Here is a 14,884-nt window from a genome sequence, read left to right on the forward strand (position 1 = left end):
AGAATGACCGGTCTCTGGCTTGCCCTACCATTTTCAGGCTAAGTTCCAGAAATGTAACTAGGGTTTGAGCTTTCTAATCATCAAATTTTCTTCGTACCTTTTTTTGAATGCTTCAATAACTTATGTGGCTGTCTAGATGAATCTTAGTGTGTGCACTTGCCTTTTATGTATCCTGCATTTCTGTCTGTAACTGGATAATATAGATAAGGTGTGTTCTTTTTTTCGGGTGGCCAAGTGTTCAGAAGCAAAGTATTCCTGTGTTGCTGGAAGGCAGAGATGCTCTCGTGAGATCCCAGACGGGCTCAGGTTAGTCTCATTTCATCTCCGCCCTTTTTCCTCTGCTCAGGCCCATGGTCCTGCAGTAGGTCTTGCCGTGAGGTGTCTGGGTTGGTGGTGGCGGCAATTTTTCGTTTGGGGGAGGGAGGCCATGCTTGCTTTTGATGAGAACCCTGAATATGTTCACATAATGAAAGGAAGGGGCAGTTGATGGTGCCACAATGAGGAATGATTGGGAAGTAGTCAAGTTCGGCTATAATTTCCTCAGTGCCTATTTCGGGGCTTTACCAAGTCCCACACTCTGTGGCCAGAGCTGCCCATTCTCACTCTAGTGGAGAATGAATGTTTTCTGCTGGTATTAAACACAGAGGGATTTGTGGCCTGAGCATACGCTGACCAGATGCCAGGTGTGCTCAGGGACAGAACGCTGTTTCTGCGTGTTCCAGGCCAGTCTACACTTGCTGTTTTGACCCTTGTATGCCCTCGGCTGGTCAGCTGTCCTTTACTTCCACCAGCTCGGCCACCAATCAGAAGGCTGGAGACCTAAAGTTTTTGCCATCTGTTGGTTTTCCGTCATTAGAGATTAGCTCTAGAGTACAGACTGGCTCCCAATCACGTCAGCACTGCAGAGGAGACGTAATTGACCACTGAAGCTCATCTGAGAGGGTAGGGAGGACTTCAGAGGAGGAATTTTCTGGCTTCTACAGACAGCCATCAAGTTGAGCTTCTGTGTAATTTGGGAGACATATCATTCTCTCTAGTTAGATGAATAAAGGAACTGAGGCTTCTAGTTTTTAGAAGTACTGATTTTACAAAGCAAAACTGGGATTTGTGCAGACAGGGGAAGGAAGTTCTTTTCACCTCTCTTGGATGTATAATGAGCAGCTTCCCTTTCCCCCGAATGTAGTACTACTGGAAGATAGCAGAGCCTGTTTTCTTTGCATTCTTTGCTTTTCCTACATCTGTAGGGTGTGTGATTTTTAACTGCTTTTGCTTTTTTTTTTTGAAAGGAAAAACTCTTGCCTATTGCATCCCTGTGGTCCAGTCCCTTCAAGCAATGAAGTCAAAAATACAGGTGTGTATAAAATGTATTTTTCTGTCATTGCTCTTAGTGCTTAAGCAGCTGTCAAACTGAACCATAACAGAAATACAAGGACTAAAAGGATCTGTTTTCACTTAGTATTTTTTCACCTCCTTTTAATTTATTTATTACATAAATGTGTTGTATCTAGAGACTATGTCTAGAGTAGAATAAATACACTTCACAGTTGTCATAGTAAGTATACTAGTAAAATGCTTTGTGACATGCGCCCCGTGTCAGGCATGATACTTTGCACGTGTTACCTTCTTAAATCTTTAACTGCTGTCTCCCCCCACCGCATTATAGGTATTACTGTGATCCAGATTTTACAAAGAAATACAGAGGCTTAGGAAAGTTAAATAACCAAGGCCGTGCAACAAGGAGTGGCGAACCTAGATTTCTACCTCCGTTCTTTGGCCGCAGAGACCAAACTCCTTACTCTGTGTGAAGACACAGTGAAGGTTGATTACTGGCTCTGTGCTGTAATAGGGACTAGTGTCTATGTTTTCCACAGCACCTAACATGGGACCTTTTACAAAATGATCACTCAGAGTCTGAAGGTGATTTGATTTTTCAGCTATCCATTTATGCTCGAGTCTGTGTTGTATATAAAGCATTTAACCTATCCTAACTTCCAATATGGTGTTTACTTTTGACCAAGAAGGCTGAACTTCATATTTAAAACAGTGGTTTCTCATGAACAGTAAATATGAAAATAAGCACCCATTTAGCTGAAATATTAATATTATGGCAACTTGGGCTGCCTCATTTTTGAGATTATCCAGAATTTATCTTTAGTTGTGAAACACGTTAAGTTAGTGCCTGGGGTGCGTTCCCTAGGAGGCCAGTTAACTGCTGTGACCCTGGGCAGAGGCTTTGTTTCAAACACCAGCCCAGGGTCCCAGAAATAGAGCCCTCATTATTCTCAACTGAGAGGAAGTGGTAAGAGCGGAAATAGAAAGTGAGGGAAGTACAAAAAACAGACAAAAGTTAATCGATTACTGTTTTTCTCAGTTTGGATATGCAGAATTAATGGTATATCTAGCCTACCTGATATTTGAGTGACTAAATAATAATTGTGTTGTATTGCAGTCCATAAACTAAAACAAAATATCTATGAGTCCAAACTGATAACGATAAATGAGGGAGAAGATAGAATTCTTTATGGTAGAATTCTAATAAATGTAGAAATGATAGAAGTAGGAAGTCACCATTTGGCAAAAGCCAGTCAGTTGTTTCAGGCATGAGTTATCGTAGATACTAAAATGAGTGGATGACGGTGTGTTGGGGGTTGCGGGGAGAGAAGTGGTTATTTACATAGCCTGAAAGTATCCCTACACAAGATGCTTTTTAATTACAAAGGGAAAAGCAGTAACTTTCCATTCAGGAAGCCTAGCAGTCACCACCTTAACCAAATGATCAATGTGCATCACCAGTAATGAGAAATTCTGACCTCGTGTGCCTCCTGATACAATGTACTGTGGAGGACACATCCCTTCTGCCAAAAATGCATAACCTGAATTTGATCTTGAGGAAATGCCAGACAAACCCAATTCAAGGGACATTCTACAAAACAACTGGCCAGTATTTTCGGAAAGTGTTAAGGTTATAAAAGACAAATGCTAAAGAACTACCCACATTAAAGGGGACATGACAACAAAATACAACATATAGTCCTGGATTGGATCCTAGTTTGGAAATACGACATTAACAGGTTAATTGATGAAATTTGAATAAGGTCAGTAGATTAATCAATAGTATTGAATTAGTGTTAACTTCCCAGTTTTGATAATTATACTATGGTTTTGGTAATTGATAATACATATGGAGAAGCTGAGAGAAGGGTATATGAAAACTCCGTATACTTTTTAATGCAAATTTTTTGTTGCTGTCGAGAAGGAGTTTCACTCTGTCACGATCTCAGCTCACTGCAACCTCCAGCTCCCAGATTCAAGTGATTCTTCTGCCTCAGCCTCCCGATTAGCTGGGATTATAGGTGCCTGCTACCATAGCCAGCTAATTTTTGTATTTTTAGTAAAGACAGGTTTCACTATGTTGGCCAGGCTGGTCTCAAACTCCTGGCCATAAGTGATCCACCTTGGCCTCTGAAAGGGATCACAGGTGTGAGCCACTGCACCCAGCCCATGCAAATTTTTTGTAAGTCTGAAATTATAAGCCTGAATTCATTCAAAATGAATAGGCTAAGAATTATTTTTAATCGGTTGAAGAAACCCTACAAAATCATCCAGAGATGGATCTCAGTGTAGCCATTAAAAAAACGATATTTTTTCAATTACTATTTGTGAACTTGAGCAAATATTCTTACCTTGTTACTTGAATTTGTGTGAAACATTGACCCTGGCACATAGAGAAGAATAAATGTAAATTTTCTGTAATCGCGTAGTGAAGTATTATCTACTTGTATGCTACAGGAGAACATCTTGCCAGTGGAGAGTGTTTTCTTTTTTTTTTTTTTTTTTTTTCTTTTTTTTTTTTTTTGAGACGGAGTTTTGCTCTTGTTACCCAGGCTGGAGTGCAATGGCACGATCTCGGCTCACCGCAACCTCCGCCTCCTGGGTTCAGGCAATTCTCCTGCCTCAGCCTCCTGAGTAGCTGGGATTACAGGCATGTGCCACCATGCCCAGCTAATTTTTTTGTATTTTTTTTTAGTAGAGACGGGGTTTCACCATGTTGACCAGGATGGTCTCGATCTCTTGACCTCGTGATCCACCCGCCTCCGCCTCCCAAAGTGCTGGGATTACAGGCTTGAGCCACCGCGCCCGGCTGAGTGTTTTCTTTATACTGGTTGGAGAATTTGGACTATCTGAGCTGGAATGGCTTATACAGTTCTAGCCCAACTCTGATTTCATAGATCGTGACTGCAGGATGAGAGAGATTTGATGGACATACATATCGGGGGGGTGGCGTGGTGGGCAGCTCTGCTTAATACTGGGTCTCAGGGTAATGTCAGGCAAATGGTTGCATCCTCCGTGCCTCAGTGTCTTTTTCTGTAGCACAGGGGCAGTAGCAGTGCCTGTCTCCAAGGGCTGGGATCAAGGTTGAGCTAATGCATGTGCAGTGTTGAGACCTGACATCCAGTGCCTGGTGACATCATGCTTTGGCCATCATCAGCAGCATGGTCATGTGGCTACATGGAGGGGCAATGATTTGATTGGTTATATTCAGAACCATGAATAAGCCATGTCATTTTTTATTTGCTGCAATATTTTTTTAAAAATCACAAATAGGTCATTCTATTGAAGACTGGAATATTCTGTGGAAACACAGTTTTCCAGGCATCAATTTAATTCACTTATTTCAAGTAATAATATAGTCCCTTGGAGTTCATTGTAAAATGATTTGACCTGTAAAAAACTTACGTGGAGGGCACAGCAAATTGAAGGCACCCAACAGATTCTTAAATTACTTTGGTGATAGCATGAGAATGGACTGTTTTTCTGTGTTCGCACTCTTCAGTTATTTTGGCTCTGATTTTTTTTTTTTTTAACATCGTATCCATCCTCCCTCACTTACTTGTGCCCTGTGAGGAATTGATTTTTCTTTCTTCTTCTCTATGTAGAAACACCTTTTGAAATGTCAGAATCTCCTAACGTCACACAGTGGTACATTGCTTCTGTTGTACTAGCATATTTACCATTCCTGGCTTGCGTTCAGTGTAGTCTCAAAGTCGATGTTGAGTACAGACGGCTCTGGTTTGAATTCCAAATCCTTTTCTTCTTAATGGGTAAATGTTTCATGCAAAACACGAAAACCATGCTTGTAATTGAATTTGCTGTTAACTCTGGGCTTAGCTTTGCCACTAACGTTGTTTTGATTCATTCATTCAGTGTCTTTAAGCACTTTTAATGTGAAAGGCACTACTGGCTTAGAGGCTTTTTTCAGATTACTTTGGTTTCTTTTTTTTATTAAGGCTTTTTGGATATAATGCACCATATATGTTTTAAAAATTTCGAAGAGTGCTAAAAATATATATAGTGAAAAGTAAAGTCGTTCTACTCCCACTTTCCCCTCGTGGCACAGTTTGCTTCTCAAGATGCCATGGTGGTTATTACCCGTCTCTTGTATATCCGCCCAGGGAAATTCTGTGCATATCAAGCAACCATGAGTGTGCATAGTTCCTCTTACCACTTTGTGAAGTGTTTTTGTTTGTTTTTCTGTTTGGCTCGGTTTGATACACGTGCAGTTGCTTTGTTATGCAGGATGTTCTGTGCCTTGCTTTGCTTCTTTTGATGTGTTCTGGGCTCCTTAATTAGCACCATACTGGGCTGCCTTGTTCTTTTTGATGACTGCCTAGCACTTCATTGTATGTATGTAGTGTGAATTACTGATTCATTCTCATAGCGTTTGGTGGAATTTATATTATGTTTAGTATTTTGCTACACACCAGCCACTGTAAATACTCTACAGTCTGAAAATATTCCACAACCTCATTACGCACATACGTGCTCTGTAGAAGAAATTTCTGTAAGTAGAATTTGCATTTTTATTTTAGTAGATAATTATGCCAAAATTAAACTTGAAAGGGAATATGCCAGTGTGCACTCCCACAGCGGGGAGAAGGTCCAGTTTCCCCATGCCCTCTCAGTGCTCTCAGCTGCGTTCGGTATCTTCTTTTTTTTTTTTTGAGATGGAGTCTTGCTATGTTGCCCAGGCTGGAGTGCAATGACATGATATCAGCTCACTGAAACCGCTGCCTCCCGGATTCAAGTGATTTTCCTGCCTCAACCTCCCAAGTAGCTGGGATTACAAGCATGTACCATCACACCTGGGTGTATGGAAGGGAGGAAAAAAGGAAGAAGAGGTTGAGTGCAGTGGCTCATGCCTGTAATCCCAGCACTTTGGGAGGCCGAGGCAGGTGGGTCATAAGAGGTCAGGGATTCGAGACCAGCCTGGCCAACATGGTGAAACCTGTCTCTACAAAAATATAAAAAAAAATTAGCCAGGTGTGGTGGCACACGCCTGTAATCTTATTACAAGGGAGGCTGAGACAGGAGAATCGCTTGAACCCAGGAGGCGAAGGTTGCAGTAAGCCGAGATCATGCCATTGCACTCCTGCCTGGGTGATAGAGCAAGACTTCATCTCAAAAAAACAAACCCAATTCAAATAGAAAAATGAATAAAGGGCTGGGTGTGGTGGCTCATGCCTGTAGTCCCAGCACTTTGGGAGGCTGAGGTGGGTGGATGGATCACTTGAGGTCAGAAGTTTCAGACCAGCCTGGCTAATATGGTGAAACCTGGTCTCTACTAAAAATACAAAAATTAGCCGAGCATTGCGGTGTGTACCTGTAGTCCTAGCTACTTGGGAGGCTGGGGCAGGAGAATCACTTGAACCTGGCAGGCGGAGGTTGCAGCGAGCCGAGATTGTGCCACTGCCCTCCAGCCTGGCAACAGAGCAAGACTCTGTCTAAAAAAAAACAAAAAACAAAAAAAACCCTCCAAAAACCCAGGGCTTTAAAAAATACGTTAATTAAGGAAATTAGCTCTTTCTCTCAGTTGTGGCATATTTTCCTCCTGGCTTATCATTTGACCCTTGGTTTTGTTTAGGTGTCATTTTTCCATTCTGAAATTTAAAAATTTTGGATAATAAAACTTATTGGTGTTTTCTTTTAACATTTCTGAGTTTTATGTCATCTGTTAAAGGGACAACTTAATTCCAGCTTTGTTTTCCTAACATTTTTTTCTCACAGGACTTTGGAATTAAACCAACTTTTTCTTGCTTATCTAAAATGGCCCTTATATTATTTTCTAAATTTTGGTATCTATTTGATTCTATTTTCAGCTTTCTTTGCTGTTACAATCTCTGCTCATGTGTAGCTTTAAATTATTATAACATCTGATACATTTTTCATAAATGTCTTGGTTATTTTTGTACATTTATTTTTCCATATGAACTTTCAAATCAGGTTGTCTGGTTATTTATGTTATTTTATATATATACATGTTTGTGGCATTTTTGTTAGAATTACATTTATGAAGTGATTTAGAGAGAATTAGCTTGTATGTATATACTATTGCATCTTCTTTTCCAGAAATAGGATGTATCTTTTTGTTTATTCAAAATTTACTTTATGCCCCTCAGAAGTGTTTTAAAATTTTCTTCATATAGATTTTGTGTATTTTTTTGCCAAGCTTATTTTTATCTTTTTTTATTGCTATTATAAATGTGATATTTTTTCCTTTCATCGTATTTTTTAACTTTTTATATTGAAGGCTATTGATTTTTTTTTTTTTTTTTCTTATTGTGAAGGAGTTTTACTCTTGTTGCTCAGGCTGGAGTGCGATGTGCAATCTTGGCTCATTGCAACCTGTGCCTCCCGGTTCAAGCGATTCTCATGCCTCAGCCTTCCAAATAGCTGAGATTACAGTTACCTGCCACCATGCCCAGCTAATTTTTGTATTTTTAGTAGAGACAGGTTTTTACCATGTTGGCCAGGCTGGTCTCAAACTCCTGACCCCAGGTGATCCACCTGCCTCGGCCTTCGAAAGTGCTGGAATTACAGGCATGAATCACTGTGCCTTGCCGGCTATTGCTTTTTATATATTAATTTTGCACTCAGCTACTTGAAAAAATTATCTTGTTTGTAATAGATTTTTAGTTAATTCTCTTATGGGTTGGTTTTTTTTCCCCCCCTAATTTTGTCTCCTACTTTCTAATTTTATGTATCGTATTTTTTCTCTTGTCTGATTGTATGGGCCAGGACCTCTAGAACAATATTCTAGAATGATGGGGTTAGTGGGTGTATTAGTCTGTTTTTATGCTACTGATAAAAGCATACCCAAGACTGGAAAGAAAAGGAGGTTTAATTTGACTTATAGTTCCACATGGCTGGGAAGGTCTCATCATGGCACAGGGCGAAAGGCATGTCTTACTGGTGGCAGCAAGAGAGAATGAGGAAGAAGCAAAACAAGAAACCTCTGATAAACCCATCAGATCTTGTGAGACTTAATTGTAAGAAAAGCGGGAAAGACTGGCCGCCATGATTCAATTACCTCCCCTTGGGTCCCTCCCACAATATGTGGGAATTCTGAGAGATAGAATTCAAGTTGAGATTTGGGTGGAGGCGCAGTCAAACCACATCAGTGGGCACCCTTATCTCGTCCCTTTCTTTGCTGAGATTGCTTCTGATGTTTTACAACCAGCTACCCCCGTGTCCTGTCCATTTGGAGTCTTCCTTTGTTTACCCAGCTCATGGCATTTCTTTTCTTTGTGTCAACAGCGCAGGGATGGCCCCTATGTCTTGGTGCTCGTGCCAACGAGAGAGGTAAGCAGGCTCCCTTTCGGGGCAGGTTTTAGGTACATGTTTTCACTGATGTCCTGTTGAATTTGTCTTCCTGCTGCACAAACCACTGCACACCAATTCCGTTTGCCTGGAAACCATCCTTCTGGTTCTTGTCAAGGAGACAAATTCAAGTAGGCTCTGAGAATCATAAGTATGGAAAAGTATTTTCTTATTGTCTAGAAACCAGTGACACTATTAAATGTCTGTTTAATAGTGTTTTGAGTTCAATTGCTAAAGAAAAGAAAAATTTTGCAGCTGAATTCAAAACCAAAAGCAGCTCGCTCTGAAAATGAACCGTTATTTTTTTTAAGAAGCTACTGCTACAAAAAAAAAAAAACTTAAACTTTTCAATATTTTTCTTCTTTCTTGGTAGAAATCTCTTCTATCTGATCTATTTTATTTGCCTACGGAGACAACTTCAGATTAGGGTATCTGGTTTCTATATCAAATGCTAATCACTTCCTCACAGAGAATTGATCACAGAGATGGAGATTTGAAGTCAGCCTTTTATACAGCCTGCAGTGCCCTGTCTCTGCTCAGTCCAATGAAGGAGCAGGCACAGAAGCTATTAAAATTTTTATAGCAGCAAAGTTGCTACTTCTCTAGGATGCTTCATGAATACTAAATATGTGGAAACCGTATATTCATCCTTTGAGAACGGGATTCCGTATGAGGCATTGAAGGTCGTCAGTAGTTGTAGCCGACTTTAGTTTTCACTTGCTTTGTTCTCTAATGGACTTGTTGGTTTGCTTTGTTTTATTGATAGAAAGTTGAGGAGTGACCATCTCCCAGATACCCTGGCACAGTTGTAGAATACGGTCCTTGCACCTTTAGAGTGAAGTTCCCAGAGACTAGCATTTTGAACCACTATTCTGGTTTACCCTGCATACATAACTATATTCTTTCTCTTTCTAAGGAGAGTCAAATTCAGGTCACTTCGTTTCATCCCCTTACATTTTTGTGCACTACAGACTTGAACTTCTCTGTGTGGCACTCTGGGAATTTGAGCCAGCAGAGGGAGCACAAAACACTATTTTTGTGTATTTCCAAGGTTTAGACCTGATGTCTTTACACTCTTTTCCCAAACTGACAGGTTGCAGAACCAGTCTAAGAACAAGGTGTATTTTCAGAGTAGATTCTGTGTGTAGGATTATTTTCTTCTTAAATCTTAACTTGAGGTCCAAGTTTGGATCCTAATCACATTACATTGTCTTAAAAAAAAAAAAAAAAGAAAAGAAAGAAAGGAAAAAGGGGATCCTGTTCATCATCTCTAACTTTTAAAATTTTTGCAGCTGGCTCTACAAAGCTTTGACACAGTCCAGAAACTGCTTAAGGTAAGGCAAACCATGAGCATTTTATGTTGTTTTCTGACTTTGAGGAAGGATCCAATATACTAGTTTATTCTTTATTTTTAAAGAGATAAGAGTCATTTCCTTTTGCCTGTATATCTCTGCTTTCTCTAGGTCAGGTGTCCCCAAACTATGGCCCGCGGGCCGCATGCAGCCCCCTGAGGCCATTTATCCGGCCCCCCGACCCCGCCGCACTTTGGGAAGGGGCACCTCTTTCATTGGTGATCAGTGAGAGGAGCACAGTATGTGGCGGCCCTCCAACGGTCTGAGGGCAGTGAACTGGCCCCCTGTGTAAAAAGTTTGGGGACGCCTGCTCTAGGTAGTTTATAGGTTTTTACTGATCTAAAGCTGCCAGCTTCTAGCTTAGCTGGATTCTCAGTGATTCCTGGTGCATAAAGTCCTACAATTGGTTCATCGTAGTCACTAGCAGGCCACATGCAGAAATTCACAGATACAACCTGATGGCAGTCCAGTGGAAAGCAACTTAGAAAGCTGCAAGTAGGGTTTGTTTAAGAAAGCAGAGTGAAGGCTGCAGAGTCAAAGCCTGCCAGCTCACCAAATTACATCAGGAATTGATCCATCCTTCCTTTTATTAGGGGTGGAGAGTAGGGAAGGGTGTTGCTTGGCTTTTATCTTAACCCTCAAAAAGGCAATAGACTTGCCAGAATGTGTTTTCAGTTCAGGCTCTGTGGGGAAAGACAGGGAAGCTACTTGAATGATTTAAGAAGCTCACATTTCTCTCTTACTGTGGTAGAAGCTGGTTATAGACCTGTAATTCAAGTTAATGCTGATAGTGAACATGGGTGTGGCAATGCCTGGGGATTGCGTCTGCACAATTACACCTTATACAATGGGAAGCTTCAGTTCTTTCTCATGCCTTTTTAAGGAAAGGGAATTTGGAATCAGTGTCTTATGTTAGTAAAGGGGGCTTTGCATTGACTGTGGTCTGCTGTCTTTCTGTAGCCATTCACCTGGATTGTGCCCGGAGTGTTAATGGGTGGAGAGAAGAGAAAATCAGAAAAGGCCAGGTAGGGAGAGGTTCGTTGGTTATTTCCTTCATGAATCTCTTTGTCCTGCCTTCCTATTCGGTAAGGTTGGGTCCTTCTAACCCTGCTGAGGGCTTTGTCTCAGGCTCTGCTTCCTACTCCCGGTGCACAGGGACAGATTGAGTCAGTGGGGAGTGGTCACCTCTAGACGGTGCTGTTTTTTAAAAATATTAAACTACAAACCGGTTTCCTTCCAATGTTGCTAGTAACAGTGCTGTCACCTTCTTAACGCCCACCTCCCAGATGCCCCACAGCGTTCCTGGTTTAGTATACATCCACCTGGATGTGACTCGCTTTTGTGTACATTGAGAGTTTGGGGTATCGTTGTTTGCTTTTACAAAAGCAAGACCATAAACTTAGATAATGCTTTGCAACTTGCTTTTTACGATCACGTATGTTCATTGCGTCCTTTATTAGGATTTGCAGTGGGTGTTAGTTGAAAACTGTTGCAACAAGTAAATCTCAAATTGCTTCATTCTTTTGAAAATATTTTTATTGTATTAGAGCTTAATAATTAGTGCTCAATAATGATGTATGTAGTCTATAACTGAGGAATAAATATGAAGCCTAAAGCCTCAAAGCATTGGTTAGGGTTCAACTCAGCTGTAAATAATAACAGTAATAACAGATAACAGCGGCACAAACAATACACGAGTTTCATTTTTCTTTCACATTTAAGAAATCTGACGGAGCCAGTCCAAGGCTGGCCTGGCGCTCCAGTGTCAGGGCTCAAGCTTGCTCTTTCTGTCTTTTTGTGCCACTGTGGAAGGGTTCTATTTTTAAGGTTACCTCATAGTCGTAGATAGTTGCAGGCACTCCAGCCATTGCATCTAATTTCCTGCCAGCAGATACAGAGATGATCATACCTGCTCCCTCTGAAGGTGCTTGTGTGATTGACGTGTTCCCTTTACCCTTTTATCCCATTGCTAAAACAGAAACATGACTATACTTAACTGCAAGGGAAGCTGGAAAATATCCCCAGCTAGGCTGGGTGCAGTGGCTCATGCCTGTAATCCCAACCCTTTGGGAGGCCAAGACAGGAGGTTGACTTAAGACCAGGAGTTTGAGACCAGCCTGGGCAACATAGCAAGACCTCCGTCTCTACAAAGAAAAAAAATGTGTTAAAAATTGGAGGCTTTTATTACTGTGGACAATAGGAAAATGGTTGTTTGGGGAATGAGAAATTAGATTTATTGTATATAACCCATGGGACAAAGCTGAGCCCCGCTGTATGGAAGTTACATAAAGGGTTTAGTGTAAGAAAAAAGTGTCCTAGCAATTGGAGCACATTGGCATGGGCTAACTTGCTCAGATGATAGATTCCCTGGCACAGAAACCTTCAAGAACAGGCTAGATGACAATCTCTTTGGAAGGTTCTAGAAAGGATTTATGAATCAGATAAAGAGCACTGGCTTATGTAGTTATGATTCCTTCCGAGGTTAAGGTTTTGTGATTTTTTTTTTTTTTTTTTTTTGAGACGGAGTTTTGCCCTTGTTACCCAGGCTGGAGTGCAATGGCACGATCTCGGCTCACCGCAACCTCCGCCTCCTGGGCTCAGGCAATTCTCCTGCCTCAGCCTCCTGAGTAGCTGGGATTACAGGCACGTGCCACCATGCCCAGCTAATTTTTTTTTGCACTTTTAGTAGAGACAGGGTTTCACCTTGTTGACCAGGATGGTCTCGATCTCTCGACCTCGTGATCCACCCGCCTCGGCCTCCCAAAGTGCTGGGATTACAGGCTTGAGCCACCGCGCCCGGCAAGGTTTTGTGATTTTAATGGAATTTCAGATCTTAACAGTTGCATTTCACAGGAGAGGGAAAGGCTCGAGCACAGCTTTCCACCCAGTTGTCATTGTTTTTCATGATTTCAGGCTGTGGCATGTTTGCACTGTGCATGAGACGAGTCTGCCTCTTTTGCCTTTTTCCTGTGTTTTCTACTGGTGTAGCCTTGTTTGATTTACTTTCTTTTATGATACATAATTTTAAACAGACTCCGCAAAGGAATAAATATCCTTATCTCAACTCCTGGACGTCTTGTGGATCATATAAAATCCACAAAGAACATTCATTTTAGTCGGCTGCGGTGGTTGGTGTTTGATGAAGCAGACAGGTGAGCCTCGCCCCGGGATGGTGACAGGTGGAAGGGAAGGGCTGTTTCTGCTCTCCCTGTTGCGACTTCTCTAGCCCCTTAGACCACATTTGCTCTTCACAGAGATAAAAATTTCTTTTATTACAACCACAGAATCCTGGATTTGGGTTTTGAAAAGGACATCACAGTGATACTTAATGCTGTAAATGCTGAATGCCAAAAACGACAGAATGTCTTGCTATCAGCAACACTCACAGAAGGTGAGTTGAAAAGATGTGATGGGACCTTCTTTGTTCTTAATGAAGAGGAAGGACCTGGATTGAATTCCGGTTGTTTATTGCAGCGATTCTCAACCTCAGGGAGGTGGGGGCGGGGAGAGACGCGTCCTTCGAAGACTAGCTCTGAAAGGGCACAGGGAAAGGGAGAAAGGGCCCGGGTGAGGACGAGGAAAGACTGGCTGCTGTTGGCTTGGCGGTTTCATGGGTCTTTTTTTTTTTTTTTTTTTTTTTTTGCACTTGCACAGAAGATGGTGGCGTCGTTATCTGAGTGCATTTTTTATGTAATCATTCTTCCTCCTAAAGAGCTATTGAACTTAACAAATGTATTATTGAAGAAGCTCTTCTCTGTCTTCCATCCATATAAGATGGAAATTGTTAGCTCCCTTTTGTAATTGGGAACAGGTAGGCTTAGAAAAGTTGCATCACTTCACCAGAATCGCCCATGCAGTGAGTCGTTGTCTGACCAGCAGTGCAGTGCTCACGTTCTCGCGTCTGGTTTCTGTGGTTTACTAGGCCACGTTGCAGTGTGCATGGACCAGATGCCGTTCACGTGGCCCCGCACTGTTCTCCATGTTCTAAGTAACATTAATTTGGAGGGATAGCTCGTGAAAAAGGGATTCTGTGGTCAAAAAAGTTTGAGAAATGCCCCACGTTCCCCTCCTTGGATATTTTCGGGGCACATTAACACAATAAAGGCCCTGAGAGCGCTGCTTTATAGCAAAGAAGCTTTTGTGAAACCTTTGAAATCCAAGGTTTGCCATAACTTACTTGACCAAAGAACCCTTATGGGAGGTGGGGGTGGGCACAGTATCTGTTGCTATTCTGTGGATGCTGTTCTGTAGGTGAGTGTTCGTGGAATGTTAGTGTGGGCTGGTTGTTAGGCTATGGAAAGAGATTGGTAGATCTCCCTGCAACACACGCATTGGCACTAGGGCAGATCAGTGCTGGGACTTGATGATACCCATGGGGACTTTCCTAACATACATGGGTGCCTGCTGTGGGGGGGGGCGTACGCTTGGTGACCAGTTTTACAGTGTTTGTCATCCGCTTTGCCCTTCTCATTTTATGCAAGGTGTAACGCGGCTGGCTGATATCAGTTTGCATGATCCAGTCAGTATTTCTGTCCTGGACGAGAGCCATGACCAGTTGAACCCAAAGGACAAAGTGGTCCAGGAGGTCTGCCCTCCACCAGCTGGCGATGAGCTGGACAGCTTTGCAATACCAGAGAGTCTCGAGCAGCACGTGACTGTGGTTCCCAGCAAACTGAGGCTCGTCTGCCTAGCAGCCTTCATCCTTCAGAAATGCAAGGTAGGACTGTGGGCTAGAGCCGACTTGATCGAGGGAAGAAAGGCTGCTTTCTTGTGTTAAGCATAGGCTACGTAGCAGTGAGTTGAGACACCAGGAATCAGAGAAGGTTTTCCAACTTATCTCTGTGTTCCGGAGGTGGACTTTGATGGATGTCCTT

The 14,884-nt window shown here is 42.0% G+C and overlaps 1 protein-coding gene across 4 annotated transcripts in view; it reads left to right on the plus strand.

Moving 5' to 3' along the window:
• Window positions 1-14,884, plus strand: part of DDX31 (DEAD-box helicase 31) — a 78,776-nt gene that overhangs the window by 11,648 nt on the left and 52,244 nt on the right. For all 4 annotated transcript variants that reach the window (XM_003935913.4, XM_074394573.1, XM_074394574.1 and 1 more), the window contains exons 5-12: window positions 236-306; window positions 1,287-1,351; window positions 8,596-8,640; window positions 9,951-9,992; window positions 10,971-11,035; window positions 13,043-13,162; window positions 13,295-13,401; window positions 14,492-14,727. In XM_003935913.4, coding sequence (XP_003935962.2) covers window positions 236-306; window positions 1,287-1,351; window positions 8,596-8,640; window positions 9,951-9,992; window positions 10,971-11,035; window positions 13,043-13,162; window positions 13,295-13,401; window positions 14,492-14,727 — 751 coding nt within the window. The remainder of the gene's footprint in view (window positions 1-235; window positions 307-1,286; window positions 1,352-8,595; window positions 8,641-9,950; window positions 9,993-10,970; window positions 11,036-13,042; window positions 13,163-13,294; window positions 13,402-14,491; window positions 14,728-14,884) is intronic.

The sequence above is a fragment of the Saimiri boliviensis genome, chromosome 2, assembly GCF_048565385.1.
Source record: "Saimiri boliviensis isolate mSaiBol1 chromosome 2, mSaiBol1.pri, whole genome shotgun sequence".
In the NCBI taxonomy this organism is placed as follows: domain Eukaryota; kingdom Metazoa; phylum Chordata; class Mammalia; order Primates; family Cebidae; genus Saimiri; species Saimiri boliviensis.